This window comes from Mirounga angustirostris, unplaced genomic scaffold (assembly GCF_029215605.1).
Source record: "Mirounga angustirostris isolate CCGP_5_RB_7025 unplaced genomic scaffold, mMirAng1.0.hap1 SCAF_12, whole genome shotgun sequence".
NCBI lineage: Eukaryota > Metazoa > Chordata > Mammalia > Carnivora > Phocidae > Mirounga > Mirounga angustirostris.
In genome coordinates, this window is record NW_026991720.1 from 20,232,623 (window position 1) to 20,255,971 (window position 23,349).

The following is a 23,349-nucleotide window of genomic DNA, read 5'->3' on the forward strand; positions in this document are numbered from 1 at the left end:
CAGAAAGGCAGAGCCCTCATCCTGGGTGGCAGGAGAAGTAGAGGCAGAGAGTCTTCCCTGAGTAGTCTCTGACCTGGAATAGCTTCCTTTGGGGGAAGGGGAAGCCAGCGGGGATAGACAGCCACCCTGGAGGAAGCCCCTATGTAAGATCAGTTTTTTTCCCTCCAGATGGGGATTTGGGGTTCTGGTACCATTTTCCCATCAGTGGGTCCCATGGGGGTCATTTTGCTCTATAGACCTCTATTTCCCCTTCTGTAAAATGGGGCTGTTGGATTCTAAGATGTTGATTTATTTGCCTTCTCTGAGACCACCGAGGTGTGAAAGAGTGGCCGTGCTCTGTGCTGGATGGAGCGCTCAGAGCTGAGCCCGGACGTCACCTCTCCTGCGAAGCCCTGCTGCTTCCCTGTGCCCACTGTACCTCTAGCACTGTGTGTACAACTGAGGCAGGGCACGGATGGCCTTGTCCAAGTTGTGGCCCAGGTCTGTCTCCCCCACCGGGAAAGCAGCAGAAACAGATGAGATGTTTCCATCTGTATATTTTTGGGTCCTTATCTAGGCCTTTGTTCACTTGTTCCTTCCTACACGTTCTTAAGCATATTAATAAGTGAGGAACAGTAAATAGTGTTGTTTTCATTTACTGCCTCAGTTTCCCCTCATAGAAACAGGAGTTCCAATAGCCTAAGATACCAAAATTTGATGGAAAAAGGCTCAACTAAAGGCTCGTCAGTGGGTGAGCTTGGGCAAGTCTCTGGTACCTTCTCCCCCTGTGTGATGGTCTGGGCTTCCAGTGCTGGGGGTGAGCCTGAGGTGCCCAGGACTCCTGTGCATGAGGCTAGGTGCTACTTTTGCATTTAGGAAAGGTGGGAGAGCTGGTTTGCTCCCAGATGGAAGGACTCCTCTTTGCTGGACTAGGAGCTGCCCACAGAGCGGGGGAGGACCAGGTCTGACTTTGTGTTTTCTATCCTGGGCTCAAGATTACTGCTGCCGACCCAGAGCAGTTGGCCGCTGCATCCCCGTTTGGAGGAGTTGGGCAGCATCTATCTATCCCCGCTGGCTTACCTGGTTGGCCTCTTTTGGATCAATTCCGGACATTTGTAAACAGCTGATGCCTGGGGTAAGGGGGCCGGCCTGTGGCTATGGAAGAGGCCACGTCCTCGAGCTGAGCTAATTGGCCCACAGGGGGATGGACCTGGTGACCTTTGCCTCATTAGCACCACGTTTGGATCACTGAGCTCTGGCCTAGTTCTGACCTTCCCATAATAAGGACTCCATGTGGGGCTTCTGCAAAGGTGGCCTCTGAGGGCGGGGCTCAGACAGCCCCACGGGGAGGGGAGGTGCCCGCAGAATCCAGGCCAGGGGCCGCACTAGCCGGAGTGAGAAGCAGTTTCGGGACCAGGTCCCCGCCCGCCTTATCACCGGAGTTCTTCCAGGTGGCTTGTCACAGGTGTCGGGGTGACAGGGGTTCCTTATGAGTCTGTCACTAGGGCACGGGGCTGGGGGCGGGCGGTGCTGAGGAGCTCCCGACGAGACACCCCTGCTGTCTCCCAGGTCCGCTGTCTTCCTCCGCCCTATTCAGTCTCCCCAGAGACCACCGGACACCTCTGGGGTCCTTCGGTGACCGCTTTGCAGCTCTGCCCCAGGAGCCTGGGGAGGCAGCCAGAGGAAGGATGCCGGCAGAATTAAAACCCCCTTTCTGTGGCGATGATAGAGCTTTTCAGAGTGCCAGTCTCTCTACAGAGTGGGAGCAATTTCCCCGTAATTGGTAAAGTAACCATAACTGCTCTGTCATTTGTATGTGGCGGCGCGTAATTGCATGGTAACCTTTGCCGTCGAGCGCGAGGGAAGCGTGGTAAGCTATTAGATTGTAATTTGGAGTGTCAGCTCCGGCTCTCCACACCACCTCGGCTGCCACTGCCGCTCAGGAGGCCGCCGGGGAGCCTCTGCCTCCGGCCCGGTGGGCCCTGCTCCGGAGCCGCTAGGCTGTCTCTTGCTGCACCTGCCTGGGCTGTGGTGCCCTCAGCAAGGAAGGGACCTCGGCAGGCGCCGGGGTCCCAGGCCAGTGCTTCTCAAATCTGGTGAATGGTCACGTCACCTACCTGGGAAGGTGTTAAGATGCAGGTCCCTGAGCCTCACTCCCAGAGTTCCCTATCCAGTAGATCTGGGGTCGGTTTGAGAATTTGCATTCCTAATGAAGAGCGCTAAATGTTCCAGATTTTACCCCATTCCTCTGGTCCCTCCTTCAGCCTCCATAGGCCTTATAGATCTTTAGGAAGTTCCCCTTTTGCTATTTCATCTTGATGGCATTAGGCCCTTTGATTGTGGGAACACTGCTCTGAGGTAGATACCATGAATTTCCCCCAAAACATGAGACTCACAAAGGTTGTCAGAATTGTCTAAGGATGACAAACAATAAGAGCGAACACTTCTATAGCCCTAAGTGCCAGACAGTGTTTACATGCATTAAATCATTTAATCCTTACCACAGCGCTAGGAAGTATATACTCATAACATTATCCCCATTCTCCCAATAGGCTGAGACACAGAGAGGTTAGGTACCTTGCCCAAGGTCACACAGCATTAAGTGGTAGAGTTGGGGTTCAAACCGAGACATTCTGATTCTAGTTCCACAGTGTTAACTACTGTGAAAGTCGGGTTTCCATTTACTCATCCATCCTTCCATCCATCCATCCATCCATCCATCCATCCATTCTTTCAACACATATGTCTTAACCTACTACGAACCAGAAACTAAGCTAAGGGTACAAAGACACCTAAAACATGGTCCTGTCCTTGAGCTCATGGTCCCTGGAATCCAGTGGATCATAGGTCTTAATTTATAAGCCATGCAATCATGGAGACATCTGTGGAGAGCAGATTTGGGATCTTCCTGATCGGGGCAGAAGGCTGTAGCCCTGTCTAAGGCTTTAACAGAACCCTGTCTGTTCACAGGGTTGCCCAAGTAGGCACTGCATAGATTCTCTTGGCACAGAACCTTATTTTGTCCTTGGTGAGCATGAAGTTGCTGTCTAACAAATAAGCATTTTAACAATGGCCAAAGCTCATTTGTGGGCATCTGTGGAGCAGCCGAGGGAGAGCTGTGGCCAGGCTTCTGATTACGCTGGGGTGCAGTCCACTCCTGGCTCCTCTGGCTGCTGCTCTAATCTGGCTGTTAATGGGGCCCAGGGGAGAGCTGGGCCAGGGCAAGGGCAGACACTCTCCTCCTCCGCTGCCCAGGGTGTTCTGGAATCCACGCCAGCCCTCACCTGTCGAAGGCTTTCACCAATTAGCCTTTCCTTCCAGGACCCACACGGCTCTGGCATCTGCTCCTTCCACCTCAGCCTCCCCGGTCTGTGGTCCCTATGGGGTCCCCCACCCCCCACCCTGGTGCTCTAATTGCCCTGGGGCCGCAGCTCAGACCCGGCATGGTGGTGTCCTTAGGGAGCCTGCTCCCGTCAGGAGCCATGCTGGGGACACTCCCTATAGCCATCCTACCCCCATTCTGGGCAGGATTCCCATTAAAAAAACAAATATGAAATATCACCTCAAATTGACAAAGTGCTTTCCAGGTTAGCCAGTGTCTTCACACCTGCTTTCTCACCTGGCCCTCATGACAGTCCAGTCAAGGGGAGTGAAGCTCAGAGAGCAGGAGCTGCCTATGCGAAGTTGTAGAGTTGGGAATCGGGCTGCCATGTGAACCCGAGTCCTGTGTTTTTTCTGCTACTTCAGTGTTAAAAATTCCACCCCCCACCCCCCCCGCCGCATTGCATCTGCTTTGAGGAAACAAAGAGTAAGACCCCCTCGTGCCACAGCTGGGGGACCTGGACTGCACCTGGTTCAAGGCCTTGATCACACCTTTATCACCTGGAGCCCTGTTTAGAGGGAGAAACCGATACATGGTGGGAGGGGGGCTCGGGAGAAAGCCATCATTGTCCCTGGAATCCCAATGCCACGTTAGGAAGCCCAGCTGCAGCCTTGGCCTTATTTGAGCCTGATGACAACACCATGAGGTAGGCAGTGTGGGGGATGACTGTTCACGTACAGGTGAGCAGACTGCCTGCCTCCTGCCTGAGCCTCTCAGGGAGCCGTCCTGAGCCAAAGACGGGCAGGGCCCTGGCCACCGGGTCACCAGGCTGAGCTGTCCTCACTTCCTTCCAGTGAAAACATTCCTCCTTGGGCCCCTTGCCGCTCAAGTTGTCCGAGTGGCAGAGACTTGCTGCCTCTGAGCAAACCATGATTTAATGCTGCAATTGGCCAAACGCTTACACTCTTTTTTTAAGCGATTGTTTATTTATTGGTTTGTGTTCTGCCCAGTCAAGGGGAAGAATGGTACTCGGTAACTGGCCGCTCAGAAATGTAATTCTGGGGGCTGAGCAGCCTAAGGCTCCCCATGTCAGTGAGGCACATGTTTGTGCTAAGGGTGGTGGGAGAATGTCAAATGTGGCTTGCCTCGCTCCCTGCCTCAGTTTCTTCTTGTGCTGTGTGGATAATCTGCCAGCCTCATCTGCTTGGAAAATGGATCATAATGGCAGAAGTCCCTGTGGCACAGCTTAGGGCCAAGAAAGTCAGGGATGAGAACTCCCTATGAAGTGGAGGCAGGAACATGCAAGGCCATGAGGATTCCCAGCATGCCCTAGGCTGCCCTTGGCATGCCTGGCGGGTCATGCTGCTATTATGTCCGACAGGGAGAAGGCACCATTCTCCTTTATCTGTATTTTTCCTCCTTCTTTGCTTTCTATCCCTTTTGCCCCCCACCACCGGTCTCGCCCATCTCATTTTAGGAAAGAACCATAAAGATCAGACTAGACCCTGAAAGCTCCCTCCTAACTTTGACTTCTATATTGTTTCTTTGGGTGGGGGGAGGAGTTGGGGGTTGTGTTTGGCCTGGGCTGTTGGACCAGACTACGCAAGAAAGGCCAGAGGAGATCAAAGGCGTGGTGCAGACATCTGCTCTGCACGTGGCCTGCCCGGGCCTGCCCAGGCTCTCCCCAGCTCTGCCCCAGCCGCCCCCATGATAAGAAAGAGGAGAGAGGTCAGAGAGAGGTTTTAGATGCTCAGCACGTTGTCTTCCCTGAGATGGACAATCCTTGTTGCCCCCTCCCAATCCTGGGAGGGAGCCGAGGGGCCCCCTGAGTCCCTGGAAAGCTCAGAGTTGGCCACTTTCACACTGCTCCGCTGGCAAGAGCCTGCCTGCTGGTTCTCCAGATGCCTTTTCCTTTGGCTGGATTGAAGCCTTTAAAAAAGTGACACCTTGGATTTTATTTCACTCCTTTTTCTGCAAAGTCCAAAGACGTTTACAGGCGTGAGCTCTATAGGCTTTATGGAAACCCATCAAAAAGCAGGGCTTGTTTCCTTCATCTTTATAGAGTGGAAAATAAAAGCATGAGAAGACGGAATAACTCTTCTAAGGCCACACAGTTCTTCTGAGAAGGAGAGGAAAAGCCAGCGTAGGTTCCTAGGGCTTTCAGAGAAGTCTGTGTCACACCAGAGCTGCTCGGTGGGGCGCTAGGGGCTCCATGCCAGCCGTGGCAAGGTCTTCTCCACTCCTCAGTGGGACAGAACCCAGCTGTGACCCTGTGCTCACATGGGAACCTGGGAGCCTGGAATAAAACAGGGAGAGATTCAGCCGAAACACGGTGGGGAAAATGGTCCAAAGGTTTTTGCTCTTGGTTCCCTGACTCCTAGAATTGTCCAGGATTCAGGAAACAGGGTATCCAGGGGATATTCTCTTTAAGGAAGGCTCATAGGTGTTCCAGTCATTTTTACATATATTTTACATACAATGATTGGGAAAGGCTGAAGGAATGTTAAACATATTTCTTCTTAAAAAGACTTTTCAAACCTTTACTGTAACTAACTGTTATGAGTCTCTTATATGGTGTTAGAACATATTATGTTTCAGTACAAAATTATTTGCCCAAGGAGTCCTGTTTTGGTAGAGCATCTTGGGGGGACTTGACTTCCACAGAAGACACTTAGGGACATGCTGGTGTAGGTATGACAAGGCCAGGATTTCCCATCTTCACCACACTTTTAAAATAAAAGCAGGGAGCCTGAGATGGGGCATAATGAGGCACCTCTGTGGCTTGTTGAGTTCATTCGTGAACCTTCCACTTCTCCTATTTCTCTCCCCAACTGATTGCCTGCACATGCCTCTGTCATGGTATTGTCATTCACGTGTTAATGTTTCCAGTTTTCTCTTCTATGCTCTTGAGTCCTCATCTGTGTGTCTGCTCAACTTAGTAAGTTCTAGGTATGGAGGCCATATTCCCTCTATTCCTAAGGAGAGCTGTCTGGAGCCCCCGCTCATGGGTGCTGGCCCAGTGCTTGCTGGTGTGATGGTGATGATGGACAATCTAAGCTACCAAGATGGCGCCTGGAAGGGGTTGGAGCTGGGGCAGAGAGCCCATGGAGGCCAGGAGAGGAAAGAGACTCTCAGGATCTGTGTTTTTTTGCCATGGTCCTGCCACCTGCTTGACTGTTGACAGGTCACCTAGTTTCTCTGGATCCGAGTTTTTCATGTAAAAAAGGGATTCTTCTAGCCCTGTAGCTCCCTGACTCGGTACTTCTGCTTATTGTCCTGATATTCCCTCCTAATTTTTCTCCTTTTTAATTTTCAGCTCTTAACCATTGATGATAATTTCTGTGGCCTGGATATGAATGCCCCCCTGGGTGTGTCCGAGATGGTGCGCGGCATTCCTGTCTTCACGGAGGACAGGGACCGCATGACTTCTGTCATCGCATACGTCTACAAGAATCACTCTCTGGCCTTCGTGGGCACCAAAAGTGGCAAGCTGAAGAAGGTAGGAATGAGGTGCAGTCATTTTGGTTATTCTGAAGGCCATCTGTCCCCACTGGGATGGATATGATTTCATGTTTTACTACTTTGGCCCTGGTGGGCAAGTGATACAAGTTTGAGCTAAGGAGATATGTCACTCTTGAGGTCATGACTGATACCCTGTCCCTTTGCCTTTGTGCGGAGGGTTACTGTGGGAATCACAGTGGGTGAGTGTGCAGATGCACCTCTTCCCTGGGGCTGGGGTGCACGTGGAGGAGTTGCCCCAGCCTCGCGATGGTGTGCTCTGTCCAGCTTGGGTTTGTGGCCTAATGCAAAGGCTTTCTAAGGCTGGGGTGGTTGGGGAAGGTGGGCAGAGGCAAGTTATGTACATGTTCCTCTTGCTTCAGTCCTTTTGACTAGTGTATCCATCGGGAATCTGTGCAGGGAAATAGATGGAGGAAAGTGCAGGACCTGCTGGAGTTGATAATGGGGCTGTGTCAGATCGTGGGATGAGGAAACTGTGGGTATTGTGGGGGCATAGAAATTACTTGAGGTGGAGGAGAATGGTGTGATGTGGGACAGGAGCTTTTCTTCCTTGTCCCCCAGAGCTTGCTGGCCTCGGGGTACTGGGTGATATTGGCCCATCAGCAGTGTTGGGGGCACCCTTCCATCCAAGACTCTTCCCTCACCCACTTCTGCTCAGGCTTCTCATCTCAGTGACTTGGAGCTGGTGCCCGAGAGCCCCCCCTTGATGGTATCCAAAGCCTTCCTAAGACTACGCCGTACCTCCTGTTTTGTGTCAGCTGATAATTGCACTTCAGTCTTGTCCTAGGGAAATGTTGATGAATCCATGTGGAACTCCTGCTTGTCTAATTTAGGCTTCCCTCAGAATTCTCTGGATATTGTGTGATTCCATATCGGGCACTGCCCGATCTGAGACAACTTTGAGCTCTACTTTCCCTTCGCTGCATTTCTGGGTATCAGCTGCGCGTGGTCAAGGGGACACATTCTCAGCAAATCTAGAAGACTTTGCCTACTCTCCCATCCTACTATGTAACGGCCTGGCCATCATTTCTTTCTTTAAATTCTACATCTCTTGGAACAGGCAGTGGGGCTGGCGTGTGAGCATACGGGGTGGTGGGGGGAGAGGTGTGTGTGAGGTGGGGATGTGTGGGGAGTAGTGACATGGGTAGTATCTGGAAGAGGAAGCCTGTGCTGGTGAATGCCATGAGGCACCAGGAGGCTGGTGCGGGCGGCGTGCCACCATCTGGTACTGCCCGGAGAGCTAACTGTGACGCCCTAGAGTACGACCTCACATGTCAAATGCACAATGCATGTGACCACCATCTACGTGGCTTTAAGAACTGTATTTCATAGTTTCCTGCCTCTCTGCAAAGACTCTATTAAGCCCAAGCAAACGTTTTGTTGCTGCCTTGGCGTCTTGCGGTGATTCTGGCTCACGAACCTCGTGGACGCCCCAGAAGGTGTCGTGTGTGACCCGTAGGTATGTCGTTCTGGCGCGACTCCTGTCTGGGTGGGGCCGCCTCCTGCCTCTCCATCTAGTGCACACTGTGGCTCGTCACCTCCAGCTGCTGTCAGGAGCCTGGGCCAACCCCGCTCCTTCCTCCTCCCTCTGTCCGTGGCTTCCAGCTTCCCGTGAGCTGGGAGTCAGGCATCCAAGCCGGCTGAAATTGTGTCCGATAAGCCTCAGTATAAACAGAGGAGGGAAAAACCCAGGCTTTGGAGCATGGGCCTGAAGGTGTTTCTGTTGGATGCTCAGATGATTTCATTCTTTATTATGATTCAGTAAGTTTGGTTTGCTAGAAAAGTGAGTCCTAAATACCAAAGGCATTCCCATATGTAGTTCGTACAATGAGATGTCTATTGACCTGCTTCGCCTGGCCCTATGGAGCCACTATGGAGAGATAAAACCAAGCAAGATATGGAGCCACTATGGAGAGTAAAAACCAAGCAAGCCTTCACTCTTTTCTCTAGTGAGCCCAAGCTCAGTGCAATGGAGAAGTAACTTACCCCAGTGCGCTAGAAGATTCGCACCCACTGAACTTCCTACCCTGTGCCTTAGGGTCATTTACTTGCTGGCAAGACTGAGTAAGTGGATCCTGTAGGAGGCTTTTCTTTTCTTTTTCTTTTTTTTTTTTTGGTCATCGTCTGAGCTGGTGTCAGTGAAATAAACATTGAGAACTCAGTGCACATAACAGAACAGACAGTTATTTTCTCTTGGGGGAGAAAAAGAGACATGTTTCCCGGCCATGGCTGCGTCGTAAACCCACGACAGTCAACTTGCAAATGTGTGCTGTTGGTCAGAGGGTGGCTTGAGGTCAGTGGGGGGCTGACTGTCTTGCACCCGTGGAAGCCTGGGCCCTGATGGGGAGGTCAGAGTGCAGCACATCTCTGTGACAGTGGGCTGGGGACACATCTGAGAGTCTGGGCATGCACAGGGCACAGAGACAATGCTCACAGGGCAGGCCGCAGGCAGAGCCTTGCCTTCAAGTGTCCCCGGAGGTCAGCCGGGCCAACAACAACAAGCATCACCTGACCAGGAGGCTTGGGGCTTTATAAACCTCGGGCTGGCATTTCCCATTTTTTTCCGTTGGGGAGTTTATATCAGAACAGTTCTGTTTCGGGGCGCCTGGGTGGCTCAGTTGGTTAAGCGACTGCCTTCGGCTCGGGTCATGATCCTGGAGTCCCGGGATCGAGTCCCGCATCGGGCTCCCTGCTCGGCGGGGAGTCTGCTTCTCCCTCTGACCCTCCCCCCTCTCATGTGCTCTCTCTCAAATAAATAAATAAAATCTTTAAAAAAAAAAAAAAGAGAACAGTTCTGTTTCAGCCACCTGGGACGTTCCATTTAATTTCCAGAGCAATGGTGATTGGTGAAGCATAAACATTTGAGAGGTAAGAGCAGAGGGTCATGTGAGGGGGAATGAGCCAGCGGCCCTCCTGGGGAAAACTGGGCTGTTGGGGCAGCCAAACTTTCTGCGCTACGAGCTCAGAGTGGCAGCCTTTTTAATACTTTTGCAGGAGCCTAGTGACGGCTGCTACAGACTCGGCACCGCCGGCCCAGGGGACGGTCTGAGTTGGGAAAGGAAGGCTGGGCCGCTGAGCCAGTTGTTTGAAATAATAAAAAGCAAAACTGGCCAGTTTATTTATTTTTTTCGGAACAATAGAATTTCCCACCACCCCGGCTCACTGAGCACCACTCCCCTTTCCTTGCCAGCACTCTGTATTGCTTTTCCCAGAGGCTATCAGACCACATTCACCTTTTGGGCAGAGGCCCAGCTGTGAGATGCTTTGGGGCTACAAGAGGATGTTGCGGGAAGTTTTGTGAGCTGCTGAAACCAGGGAGTGAGAATAATGGAAATCATACTGTAGCCGTAATTACAGAGTTGTCTTCTCTGAGCCCTGTAATAATCTCCTGTGTGTATCAAGGGCCATGCAGAGTTCTTTGCCATACGACAAGGGACTCGAGGTGGGGAGGGTGGATGTGAGGGCTTGGGGGTTTGCTGTGTGTTTCTGGGGTCTTGGAGCTAGACTGTAGTGATCCATAGGCTGCCCTCGAAATTACTGACTTTTCCTTTTGTTTGAAAGGTGTGGGTCCTCATCATTTGCAACCTGGCCTCTGAGGACCATAATTTCACTCCTTTAGTGCATACATCACATGAGGCAGAGGGAAAGGAGGTGAGGAAAGTGCCAATTTGGATGTCTTTTACGTTTTCTGATGCGTGCGTGCCCGTGCGTGCGTGCGTGCTTGTGTGTGTGTGTGTGTGTGTGATGGCCAGTATGGGCAGCTTTTCCGTGGCAAGCATTATAGGCGAGTGCTATTAAGAAACGTGGCATATAGGGGCGCCTGGGTGGCTCAGTCGTTAAGCGTCTGCCTTCGGCTCAGGTCATGATCCCAGGGTCCTGGGATCGAGCCCTGCATCGGGCTCCCTGCTCCGCGGGAAGCCTGCTTCTCCCTCTCCCCCTCCCCCTGCTTGTGTTCCCTCTCTTGCTGTGTCTCTCTCTGTCAAATAAATAAATAAAAATCTTAAAAAAAAAAAAAAAAGTGGCATATAAACGCTACAGTCACCAGGAAGTACTTAGGAACTTAGAAATAACCCACAGACTGTTAAAATTTCAACTCCAGGTTAAAAAAAAAAAAAAAATCTTAAGGCAAACACCATCCCGATCTGCTCTAGGGTGTCTGTATAAACCTGAAAATCTTTGTCCCAAGTTGGGGTAACGAGGCCAGTTGCTGCCTCAGATGGACAAAAATCTCTTTGCATAACTCTTTTGGCCGGAACCCTCTCTCCTTGCCTCTCGCATTCCTACCACTAAGTGATCGTATTGTATGGCTGTTGTGCAGCCATGAGTTACCGCCTGACATTGGTGGAGAGACTAATGTTCATCGTGAGCCAAAACATCATAAACTCCTACTTGAGGTGTGATTGCTCCTTTCATTTTGTGATCGCATCGTTCCTGAGTGTTTAGCTCGGTTAAACTGTTCGCACCTAAGGGGCGGAGCACTTTGTGGATCCTCGTTAAGCAGAATTCGGGCTGATCTGACTCGTGGCTCGTGTTAGGGTACGTACCCACAGGTGTGACACACCAAGCCTTACCAGCATCTCTTGATAGGAATTCAGTGTGTTTCAGCACGGAGAGTCAACGGGAGTGGATGCCCTAAAAATCATTCTTATTGGCAATTATTATGCACATTAACATAATCTGCCTAATTTTTTTCCTTGAGCCTATTTTGAAATCGATTTGTTTGTGTTCCGCACCAGCCCGCCCCCGAGCCTGACCACAGGTCCGGAAGGGCAACCAAACAGAAGTGGAGTTGGGTAGAGGGAGACCCACCTGGGTCTGTATCATTCTGACCATAAGTTCTCAGGAATGGATGCTGCGTGTGTGTGTGTGGGCACGTGCAATGCTCGAGTCACAGAGCTATGTCAGATCAGAGATGAGTAGTTCCTGCTTTGCAACTTCCTAAATGTATCTGAGAATTCTTAACACTCCTGGAAATTAAATCAACTTTAAAAAAGAAATTCATGCCATAGATAGGATTCCAAATGGGTGAAGGCATCACAAAATCAAATGGAGATGTAATGTGGGAACTCTAACTTACCCCAGGACCCTAAGATTAGAGCAGAGCTGTATTACCTGATGTAGGATTTGGTCAGTGCGCTCTGTTATGGGTCTCTTCAAACAGAGCTGCTGGCTGGTTTGCATGTGGTTGGACACTCAAGCAGGAAGGAAAAGAAATATGGAAGAATCAATGCTGGACAGTTTCCATTGTGGAAAAAGACCATCAAAGCAGTTTTGTTTGATTGTTTTGCCATGTTCTTTCTGCAGTTCCCACTGCTGGTTTTGCAAATTTGAGGCCTGTGTGGATGTGAGGCTGTGGGGTAAGTGGAGAGGAGCTGAGGTTGAAGGTGTTACAGACAGAAGAGCATCACAGATCCAGGGCGGCGGGGGTGGGTGTGGGGGTGCGTGCTCCTTCCACTCATCTCACATCTCAGCAGGCACAAGAGATGGCTGTTCGGTCGTTAGTCTTTCAAGCCTGGGGACCCCAGGACGGGCCTTCAGACTGGCCTCACCTCACGCCAACTCCACACTTCTGGTCCACCTTGCACAGTCTCCCCTGCTGGGGTTTAAGCCTTTTGGGCCATGCCACATCGGGTAGATGTGGAGAGCAGCCTAAGCTAGTCGCTGTCCTTGTGGGTATATCTTACATTCTCGAGCAATATGAAGTCTCCATTTAGTCATCCTTTTTACATAAGTGTATCCCCACTGGCACTCACTTCTTGCCCCTTGCTACTTTTCACTACTCTGCCCTTGGGCCCACCCACGGTCCCCGCATGTCCCTGGTCGGGGGTGGGGGGGATCTCAAGTGGTCCTTCAGAGCAGACCTGAGCAGGCTTGGGGAGGTGTCCTCACGATGGAGCCCCCCTCAGAGCGGCTTGACACTGTAAGCTGGGGCATCATTTCCTTCTCCTCCTGACATCCTCTAGAATAATGCACTTTGAGATCCCCGGAAAATACCACCTCAGGAACACTTGTCATTTTATTTTCCAAATGATCATTAGTAGTGCACATGATTTAAGGAGACAGTCTTAAATGAACTTTGCCAATTCAAGATTTACTGATACACGTGTGCCATTTTTTTTGACTCATATGTGTGTGTATATATATACATTTGTGTAGAATGATCCTGATCATAAATTAAAATGCAAAGATGTTAAAATTGAAGAGAGTGCTGCAGAAACACCCCCAAATCATAGAGTGCACTCAGTCAGCTGATGCTCAAATGCCAGACACGCTGGAGGAATTTATCCAGTGACACATGCAATTGAAGTAAAATATTGTGCTTTACAAGAACATATCATTAAAATGAAAACTAGCAGCATATCAGGAGTCTGGCCATGTAACCAAGACAACAAAGATGGGGAAGGATGAAAGACATGGTGTACCAGAGGAAGAGGGAGGAGCAGAGGAGAGAAGAGGACGGGGCCCCCAGCTGCAAAGGGCCTCGTGCTGCCGGGCTCGCATCTGAGAGACCCCACATCAGAGGAGAAGAGCATCTTTCTGTCCGTAGCGGCGAAGGCCCTCAGTGAGGGCAGGAACAGGGGAGGTCTTCTTCACCTGAAATCACTCTACTTTCTCTGCCAACTTTGATGGGGAAGGCAGCGGGACTGACTCAGGACCCACTGGTTGGCGCTCTGACTGGGGTGTCTGTGTAGTCCCTACTTGTTAGCAGGTGACTTCTGGGAATGTGGCCACATGGCCGGCCTCTTGGGGGTGTCATGGTGTTTTTCGCAGCAGCTTTGGCTTCTCGTAGAGGCATTCACAGGGACTTTTAAAATAGCTCTCTCGATGGGCGCCTGGGTGGCTCAGATGGTTAAGCGTCTGCCTTCGGCTCAGGTCATGATCCTAGGGTCCTGGGATCGAGTCCCACATCGGGCTCCCTGCTCCTTGGGAGTCTGCTTCTCTCTGTCTCTGTCTCTGTCTCTCATGAATAAATAAATAAAATCTTTAAAAAAAAAAATAGCTCTCTTGAGTCTGCTGTAGTCACTCCATACTTTCCATCCTGCCCCAGGTGATGCAGGGGCAGTAGCTAATTGATTACCCCAAAATGTAGAGGCTTAAACAAAACAACCTTTATTATCTCATGGTTTCTGTGGTCAGGCATCCAGGCATGGCCTAGCTGGGTGGTTCTGGTTCGGGGTTACCAAGAGACTACAGTCAGGGTGTCGGCTGGGGCTGGAAATGGGGATGATCCACTTCTAAGATCATGTGCTGTCTGCTCTTGCCTGTTGTTCCTGTCATTATGCAGTATTGTTCTTCTGCCTCACAAACATCATCCTGACCAATTCACCCAGGACCACTGTGAGGCCAGTGAGGCCTGGGGCACACTGGCTCCCCAGTTCCTTTCTAGATTTGGTGACCTGAGGGACAGTGACTTGGGGGGCACCCTTTCCCCCAAAGCCACTGCTCGATGCCCATCACCAGGTAGCATTATCTCCATTATTCACTGCAGAGCCCAAGGCTCAGGACGGTGAAAAAGTGGGAGACCATCTTCATTGTATCCCATGTTGCTGGCATAGCTGGGTGAGGACCTAGGTCTACTCTGTTGATCTGCTTTGCCCACATGAGTCCCATTAGGAAAAGAGGGCCAGGGGCGCCTGGGTGGCTCAGTCGGTTAAGTGTCTGCCTTCAGCTCAGGTCATGATCTCAGGGTCTGGGATTGAGCCCTACATTGGGCTCCCTGCTCTGCAGGGAGTCTATTTCTTCCTCCCCCCTACTCATGTTCTCTCTCTCTCTCACTCTCTCTCTCTCTTAAATAATTTAAAAAAAAAAAAGGAAAAGAGGGCCAAGGAATGGGTCTGAAAGCCGTGGGTGTTGGCTCAGGGGTCTCCCCCACCCCATAGGCTCTCCCTTCCTTGACACCATTCTCAGGCTACTGAAACACCTGGCATCCCCAGTGCCTCCCCTGGTCCCAGTTTTTCTGGTTTCCAGAAGAATCTCTCAGAAGCCACTTCCCTCCCCCGCAAGGCTCCTGAGGCCTTGGAAGCGAGGAGGGCGGAACAGAAGGCAAACAGGAAGGAGGAGATCTGTCGCTCTTGAAAAGAGGATCCTTATCTTTCTGTTCAACCACTCCCATCTCCCCACCAAGATGTGAGCATGCTGGGGTGGGGTGGGGGCAGCTGATCTGAGTGTGCGCGGGTGGTTGGACTTGAGACGTCAGAAGGATGCTGAAGCCGCTGTGGAACTGGCTTTCATCACGGTACCCAGAACTTCACCCAAGTGCTCCTGCTTTTCAGGTCTTCCCACTGGGAGGCTCAGAGGCCCGTGGGTTTTCAGGCAGAATTATGCCCAAGATCCTATGGGCATCTCATGTACTTTGTGTTTTTGATAACAGTGAAGACAGAGAGCTTTGGTCTCTTCTTAAAGATCTGTAAGTCTATAAATGCTTTAATTCGGTCTCTCTGCTGACTTACCAACATCTCCTCCAGGGTTCATTCAATTCTGTCCATTTTCTTCAGCCTCCCTCAAAAGATCATAGCATTTATCCATGAGTTTCTACCAGAAACAGGACTCCTCTATGGGGACTTCTTACAATGGATACACAGGTTTTTTGAAAAGTCGTGTGTAATTATATTTTAAATGCTTCAGATTAGCATACATAGACTATCTTATTTAATCTTTATGATCACAGTTGTTTGGGGCCTTCTTTCAGACATACCAGATATGGGAAAGGAAAATGCATTTTTTTAAAGATTTATTTATCCATTTTATTAATTTTTTAAAGATTTCTTTATTTTAGAGAGAGAACAAGCACGTGCGAGTGGGGGGAGGGCAGAGGGAGAGAGAATCTCAAGCAGACTCCCCACTGAGCACAGAGCCTGCCATGGGGCTCGATCTCACGACCCTGAGATCACGACCTGAGCTGAAACCAAGAGTCAGACGCTTAACTGACTGCACCCCCCAGGCGCCCCAGGAAAGCACATTTTAAATCTCACTCACAGAGTAGGTCTCTTTTAGATCGCATGAGGTTTTTCAGGCAGAATCAGCTTAGGCCTTGGGTGGACCTGAACTTGCACATCATTGACCTTGAGTGCCACCATGGCAGCTGGGATGCTAGACAACCCCCCCCCCCCCCGCCATTATCTGGGCAGTGTCAAGGCCAGAGGGGTACAGGCGGTACTGACTACTTCATGCCTCGACTAGGCTGTGGGCTTCTTCCTCCAACGGAAAGGTCATGGGCTTGGGGGGAAGAAATATGAGTCCATTGAAGGAAGTCAATGAATCCTTTTCCAAATGGAAGAATCCTTTTCCAAAAAGGTTATGTCATGTATCCATTTTATCAGTTTGAGTTTTTATTCAGTCCTGTTTTGATCACCCCCAAATCACAGGCAATCAGATGTTTCAAAATCCATAGCTGAGAACTTCTTCTGAAAGCAGTTTATTCTCTTTACATAAAAAACAGTGTATTAATATAGCTGGATCTTTGTCCCAGTGCATCTAAACCTTCCCAGTTAGACTTCAGTTACCAGGTACAGAGCTGTCCGAAAGTAACAAATGTATCTGAAGACTGACTGTTAAGGCTTATAGATCTGGGTGTGTGTAGAGGTCTGTCAACTAGCTTAGGCTACATTACGTTGTATTGACCTCCAAATTTAAGTAGCTTACCACCATAAAGGTTATTTCCAGCTCACGTTCGCTGTGCACCCTGGTTGGGTGGTGGCTGTGCTCCACGTGATATATTTGGGACAGAGACTGAAGAGCAGCCCCTCTGTCTGGGGCCATGCCAGTCTTCCATCAGAAGGAAAAGAGAGACGGCAGAGTTACCTGATGGACTGTTAGAGCTGCCTCTTGGAAGTAGTACCCATTCTTGCCACTCACATTTTATTGGTCAGACCAAAGTGAATGGTGTGGGAAATATACACCTGCCACAGGAAGAGGCCTGGTGTGTATATGTACGTGGAGGAGGGAGGGAGGGGCAGAGAACATTTTGTCAATAACACAGTTTACCATAAAGACTATTAGTGTGATCGTCCACAGTGAGTCAAGAAATATCAACTTGGTCATCTGTAATGTGCTAGATGTTTCTTGACTTAAAGAGCTATGGTCTCTTCTGGCTTAATATTGGAGAAAATGTGTGAGGAATATAGGATATGGCTGATTTCATATCATCAATCCAGACGTCGTGTTAGAGATTTTTTTAAAAACTAAATCCTCGGGCGCCTGGGTGGCTCAGTTGGTTAAGCGACTGCCTTCGGCTCAGGTCATGATCCTGGAGTCCCGGGATCGAGTCCCGCATCGGGCTCCCAGCTCGGCAGGGAGTCTGCTTCTCCCTCTGACCCTCCCCCCTCTCATGTGCTCTCTCTCATTCTCTCTCTTTCAAATAAATAAATAAAATCTTTAAAAAAAAAAACAAAACTAAATCCTCTATCAGCTGGTTTTCTTGTGATTTGCTTTTTCTCCTCAAACAAAAACTAGAGTTGTTCAGTTCCTTCTATTATTAGGCTCTGCATGTTTGTATTTCCCTGCACTCAGTTTTCCATAAGAGTGAGGGCACTTTTCTACTTAAGTACAGAGATCAGATTGTGCTCAGCCGATGTCTCTGGGGGTAATTAAATCATCCAGATTTGTTAAATCATTTCTCTTACCTGCAATTAAATCGAGCCTCCCAAATTAATTTTCCCTGAGTAACTTAACCCACAAAGATTCCTCTACTTCCCCCTCTGAATCTGCTTTTCTAATTGTGAATTCCAAAATTCATTCTGGACACAGGCAGGACTTTTGGCCCCTGAGTTCCATTCCTCTGGGCAATGAACCCAATCTGGTTCCCACACTGGCTACCCACTCCAGGCCAGTTCTCGGACCTCCTTATCGGGGCTCCCCACCGTCCGCTGCTCTCTGGAAAAGGCAGGAGAAGTGCGGAGCTGGAATTCTGAGCCGAGGACGCCATCCTGCAGATTGGTTTGAACAACATTGATTTTTAGCTCTCAAACTTATTTTGTCGACTGCCAATTTTTTGGCTGACATGTCTTAAACTTACATCATACTGATGATGCATGAGAGTCACTGAACCCCCATAACAGGAGAAAATGATACGTATTTTCATGGCTGAGCTGGTGGCAGCCATTGTGAGGGCCTTGGCGATCACAGAAAGCTCATGAGGAGTTGCCCTTTTGCAAATGTGCTAGGAGGGGCCCCCGGATCCTTTCTAAGCTCTCCACCTTCTGTTTCCAGGTAGATAAGACATATACCCACACGTGCAGGACTGTGTGCCCCCTCCCACACTTACACACACATTCATGTCACAAACACGCACATGTGCCTAATCCCCACATGTACCTGGATGCGCCCGTGCCTGCACACTTGGGAGCTAGACCCTTCTCTGCGCGCAAGCCTGGGGCCGCTCCTCCCTTGTGCCGCCCTCTCTGGCTGAGCCCCACCTCCCCCGTGTTCTCTCTGGGAAATTAGCACACACCATCTAATCAGTTTACCTCTGACTCGCCCACTTGGGCTTCGAGATGATGACAGAGTGGAGCTATTTAGCTGTCAAACGCGCTGACTATTGCCCAGATGGACAGCGTCTCAAACATCAGAGTGGGTTCTTTCTCCTCCGTGTGTGTGTGTGTGTGGAGGGGGGGCGGTAATGAGTCTCCCAGTTGCTTTTTTAAGTGCTTCTTGCATCTGCCTTTCATTTTAATGCCTCCTGCCTGCTGACCTCGCTTCCCGGCAGCCAGCCTAAGTGTGATTCCCATAATTAGCTTAGCGATAATTTAATCTCTCTGCTTTAAATTTGATTGTTTTTGAGGGACTTGGGTCTGGGGACAGGGGAGAGGGACCTTTGCTTTTGTCTGGACTCTGTCTGGGGGTGGGAGCGCAGGGGCGTTGCTGGGTTGGGGTCGGGTGGGGGACAGGGAGAGAGAGGCCCTGGGCTTCCTGGGTAGATTCTGGACAGGAAGCCGAAAGCTCTCCTTTCATCCCTCCTCTTGTAAGGGGTTCCCTTTCTTTGTCCCTATTTCCCTTCAGAGTATGAAGGCATGTGAGTGTCGGTACACAAAGCACTTTAAGGTGCCTAGGTGAGGAGCAGCTCAGAAATGGGAAAATAGGGGATGCCTGGGTGGCTCAGTGGGTTAAGGGTCTGCCTTCAGCTCAGGCTGTGATCTCGGGGTTCTGGGGTCGAGCCCCACGTCGGGCTTCCTGCTCTGAGGGGAGTCTGCTTCTCCCTCTCCCTCTGCCCTGCTGGTGCACGCGCGCTCTCTCTCTCTCATAAATAAAATCTTTAAAAAAAAGAAATGGAGAACAATACACTTCCTCAGTGGTGATGGCAGCCATTCTCTTAAGCCAGAGAAACGTGAGAAGGAGCAAAAGGAGCCACTGAATGCCACCCTGTTGTGCCCCACACCCATTCCTAGGCACCCCTGCAGTCTTTATGTTCGGGTCTGTATCTGTCTGTCCGGGTGTATGTCTGGGGTTAACCATGCCTCTCAATAGTTAGGAACCAGACCTGCATGGTACATGAAGAGCTGGAATTGACAGCAGGGAAATCTTCACTGTTTTGTGGCAGCACCTCTGACTTTGGACAAATTGTTTATTTGAGCAATGAGTATATTGATATATGAACCCTCCACCTCTCTTATGAAGGAGCTGAGGATAATAGGACTTCACATCCATAGAGCATTCTTTGATTCACCAGGAAGAAAAAAATTAATAAAAATTGGGAAGATGGTGAGGATCATAGGACTTTCTGTGCCTAGGAAACCTCTAAAGAAGAGTCTTCAAAATCCGTGGATATAAAGGCCCGTGTGAACCCAGGCAGGGAGTGTGGAAGGTCTCCAGAGACAGGGGTCTCTAGGGGAAACCCCAGATGCTCCAAGTAGATGCACTAACCAGTCCCTGTGGGATTTAACTGTGCTCAAGATCTCCTTGGCAGAACTTCAGAAGCCCAATGAGGAAGGTGAACGATGTAATTCAGCTGAGCCATCCTTGGCCGCTCACTGAGCTGCTAGGACATGTGAGGCGCTCTGACAGGTGAATACCGGGGTGAGAAGGGGGCACAGGAAGGGCATGCTCAGCTCTGAGCTTGGGGTCCCTCCTACCATCTCCTGCAGCCTGGAAACCAGGTCTTTGATTTACGAGCTGACTTTTAATTAAAAGAACAGCAGAAAAGAAATCTCATTTTGCCACTACAGGATAAATGGTTCACAATCCGAACTGATTTTGTTTCTTCTCCAAATGTCCCAGCGCTGCGGGAGTGTGTGTGTGTGTGTGTGTGTGATGGACAATGGCCCAGAGCCCCTCTCTAACACTACTTTGCTCCCAGGGCTGACCTTGCCTCTCCCTCCTGGGTCCTGCTGTGTAGTCCTAATACCCCCTTCCAGGTGTGCATTCCTACGCTCGCACCCTGGGTCACAATTTCTCTTTGCAGCTTTCCCCAGCATGTTTACTTGAAGAGAGGTTGTCAGTTCTGGTCTAAGTTGCTTGAAGAACTTTCTTTCTTTCCATCCTTCCACTATGATGATGTTTCTGTGGTCTCTGGCAAAAGATTTTATTTTGCTGGTCACTCCAAATTCTCAGGATGTTTTAATTTCCCCGAGAGCCCCTCATGCCATCCCTTTGGCACTTCCCAGGGTAGAATTTACCAGACTCACAGCCTTTGTTCTCTGGGAGTCAATCTGCTCTAATAGGACTGAATCTGACCTGGGAGTGGCCTTTCTTATGTGACAACATTTATTTACCATCACTACCCATCACCTTTAGCAATATGATATGGACTGCCTTTTTCTGTGGGTCCTACCTTCTAGAAATACCGATGTTTAGTTTGTGATTTGGAAGTGTATTTCTTTCTATCTGACAGGCTACCGGGTCCGTTCAGAGTATTTTCATCCTCCCCTCCACCAGCAAGGTTTGTGGGGCCCTGTCCATTGGCTCCAGAAGCGGGAGCCAAGGGTCCTCATCCCAACGAAAGGACCCTCCCTCTGCCCTGCTATGACTTTGGGACACTATTGGAGAAGCCACTGTGAACTCTTTGTTCCAGAGAAGGAGGGAGACTCTGTCCCTGAAACTTACTGAGAAACCTCAGGGGAACTGGCCAGCAAAAATCACTAGCTCAGATAAGCCAGAAGAACAATTGTAGCGCCATGGAGAGGCATCCTGAGCCAGTGGCAGGGATTTGCGTTTGTGCTCGGTGACAAATTCTCATCCCTCTCTGCTGCCGACTCACTTTGAGGGATGAGGGCCAGTCAGCCCCCTTTGCAGGATCTCCATCCTATTTGCAGTAAACCACAGAGGGAATGAGCCCCAGCCCTCCCCCACCCTCTGTCTGCTGCTGCATTTATAAATACCCCGTCACATAATGTCCTGGTGTCAGCGTGGGGGAGGCTCACAGGGACAGAAGCCACCACTTCACAGCTAGAATGTTTGTTCCTGCCTGCCAGCACCTCAGACTAAGAGCTGGTATCTGTGGGCTCGCCCGAAAGCACCAGCTCACGCAGCCTGCTGCCCGCTACCAACCCCAGCCCTCTCCTGCACCTGCTTCTCCTTCGTGAGTTGAGGGAAGGACCCCTGTGCCCGCCACCTACATGATGGGACCAGCAGTGACATCTGCTTTCCAGCCTGTCCAAGTGGTTCTTCCCAGAGCACGGTGAGGCCCTGGGGCTGCTCTCAAGATAAGATCACTGGTGCTAAACTTGTCTTTGCTGACAGCCCAGAGCTGGGTTCCAGGGTTCCCGGCAGGCTTGGGAGGTAGTCGGCTGGGGGTGAGCCCCGCAGGGGCCCCAGCTCCTGCCTCCACCGCTGTCTCTTGACAAGGGTTCCCTCTCCCCTTCCCCTTTTGGCTTCCCAGGTGCCCTGTTCTAAAGATTTGCCTCTGTGCCCACCACCCCATCCAGTTCCTGGCGGCTTAAAGGGCCAGTATAAAGCCAGGTTGGAAATCTTAAAAAAAAAAAAAAAAGAAGACGACAACAAAGACAGTGGGGAGGGGCAGTGGCACCTGGGTGGCTCAGTGGGTTAAGCGTCTGACTCTTGATTTCAGCTCAGGTCATGATCTCAGGGGCATGAGATGGAGCCCCGTGTTGAGCTCCTGCTCAGTGGGAAGTCTGCTTGAGACTCTGTCTCTCTGTCTCTGTCTTTCTCTCTTTCTCTCTTGCTCCCTCTCCCCATGCCCCTTCCTCCCCTCTCCAATTAAATAAATAACTTTTTTTAAAAAAAAAACCAGCCAGTTTGGGGGATGTGCCCGGCATCGATGAAGAAGAGTTCTTGCGCGTGGACAGTTGTCTTGCGTCGCGAACGCCGGTATTCGGCGCTGTGCTAGTCTGCCTGCAGGGAGGGCGTGAAGTTGGGTCCCGGAGCCTGAAAGAGCCCCTCTCCTCCTCACACTCCTGCGTGTCTGTGGTCTGTCGTTCTGACAAATGAGTCTAGAACTTGAAGGGTCCCAGGAACTTAGAACAAGACTTGGGAATCCCATCGTCAGGAGCCAGGGCCATCTGACACTGAAGGAGAGGGCTTGTCCCGGCCAGGGAGCCGGGCCAGGGTGCAGCACAGAAGTAGCAGGTGAGGCGGGCTGGGAGGACTCAGCCAGGAAGCACCCTGAGAGAAGTCCACGGTGGAGGGATGAGGGCAGGGAGCACCAGGCACCTCCCCAGGGGCCGGCTGTGAGCTTATGAGTCTCCTATTGCTGAGGTAACACATCACCACAAGCTTACTGACTTAAAACAACACGGATTATTCTCTTACAGATCAGTAGGTTGGAAGTCTGACATAGGTCTCACTGGGCTAAAATCACCATGTCTGACAGCTGCATTCCTTTCCGGCGGTTCTCGGGGAGAATCCATCTCCTTGCCTTTCCAGCTTCCCAGAGGCTGCCCACGTTCCTTGGTTCAGGGCCCTCTTTCTCCGTTTTCTTTTCTTTTCTTTTTTTTTTAAAGATTTTATTTATTTATTTGAGAGAGAGAGAATGAGAGAGAGAGAGCACATGAGAGGGGGGAGGGTCAGAGGGAGAAGCAGACTCCCTGCTGAGCAGGGAGCCCGATGCGGGACTCGATCCCGGGACTCCAGGATCATGACCTGAGCAGAAGGCAGTCGCTTAACCAACTGAGCCACCCAGGCGCCCCTCTTCCTCCGTTTTCAAAGCTAGCAACATTGCCCCTCCGTAGTCTTAGCTCCTTCCAACCACAGCTGGGAAAGGCTTTCTGCTTTAAGGACGCATGTGAGTGGATCAGGCTCACCTGAATCATCAGCAGCGAAAGCTGATTCCACTGCAAAGGTCAAAACCACAGTTTTATCAGTCAGGGCTGGGGAGAGGAGGACAGGATGGAAGATGAGAGAAAAGTGAGCCACTACTCCATGCTGGGCCCTTTGGTACCCAAATCTTCCATGTGAAAGTCTAGGGCCCTCACAGCAGCCCTGCGTGCTAAATGTGTTTGCTCCAGGTTTTCCCACGAGGGCACTTAAATCCAGACCCCAGAACCCACACCCTTGTGTTCCCTCTCCTTTTATGGACACAAAAGATTTGGGGTATGTGTGCCCATGTGCATTTTAGAGCTTGATTTGGTTTCCTCACC

The 23,349-nt window shown here is 50.6% G+C and overlaps 1 protein-coding gene across 1 annotated transcript in view; it reads left to right on the forward strand.

Annotated features, from left to right (window-relative positions):
* The window catches only part of PLXNA4 (plexin A4), a 422,724-nt gene that overhangs the window by 73,227 nt on the left and 326,148 nt on the right, over positions 1–23,349 (forward strand). Inside the window, exon 3 of the mRNA XM_045864250.3 lies at positions 6,618–6,800. Coding sequence (XP_045720206.1) covers positions 6,618–6,800 — 183 coding nt within the window. The remainder of the gene's footprint in view (positions 1–6,617; positions 6,801–23,349) is intronic.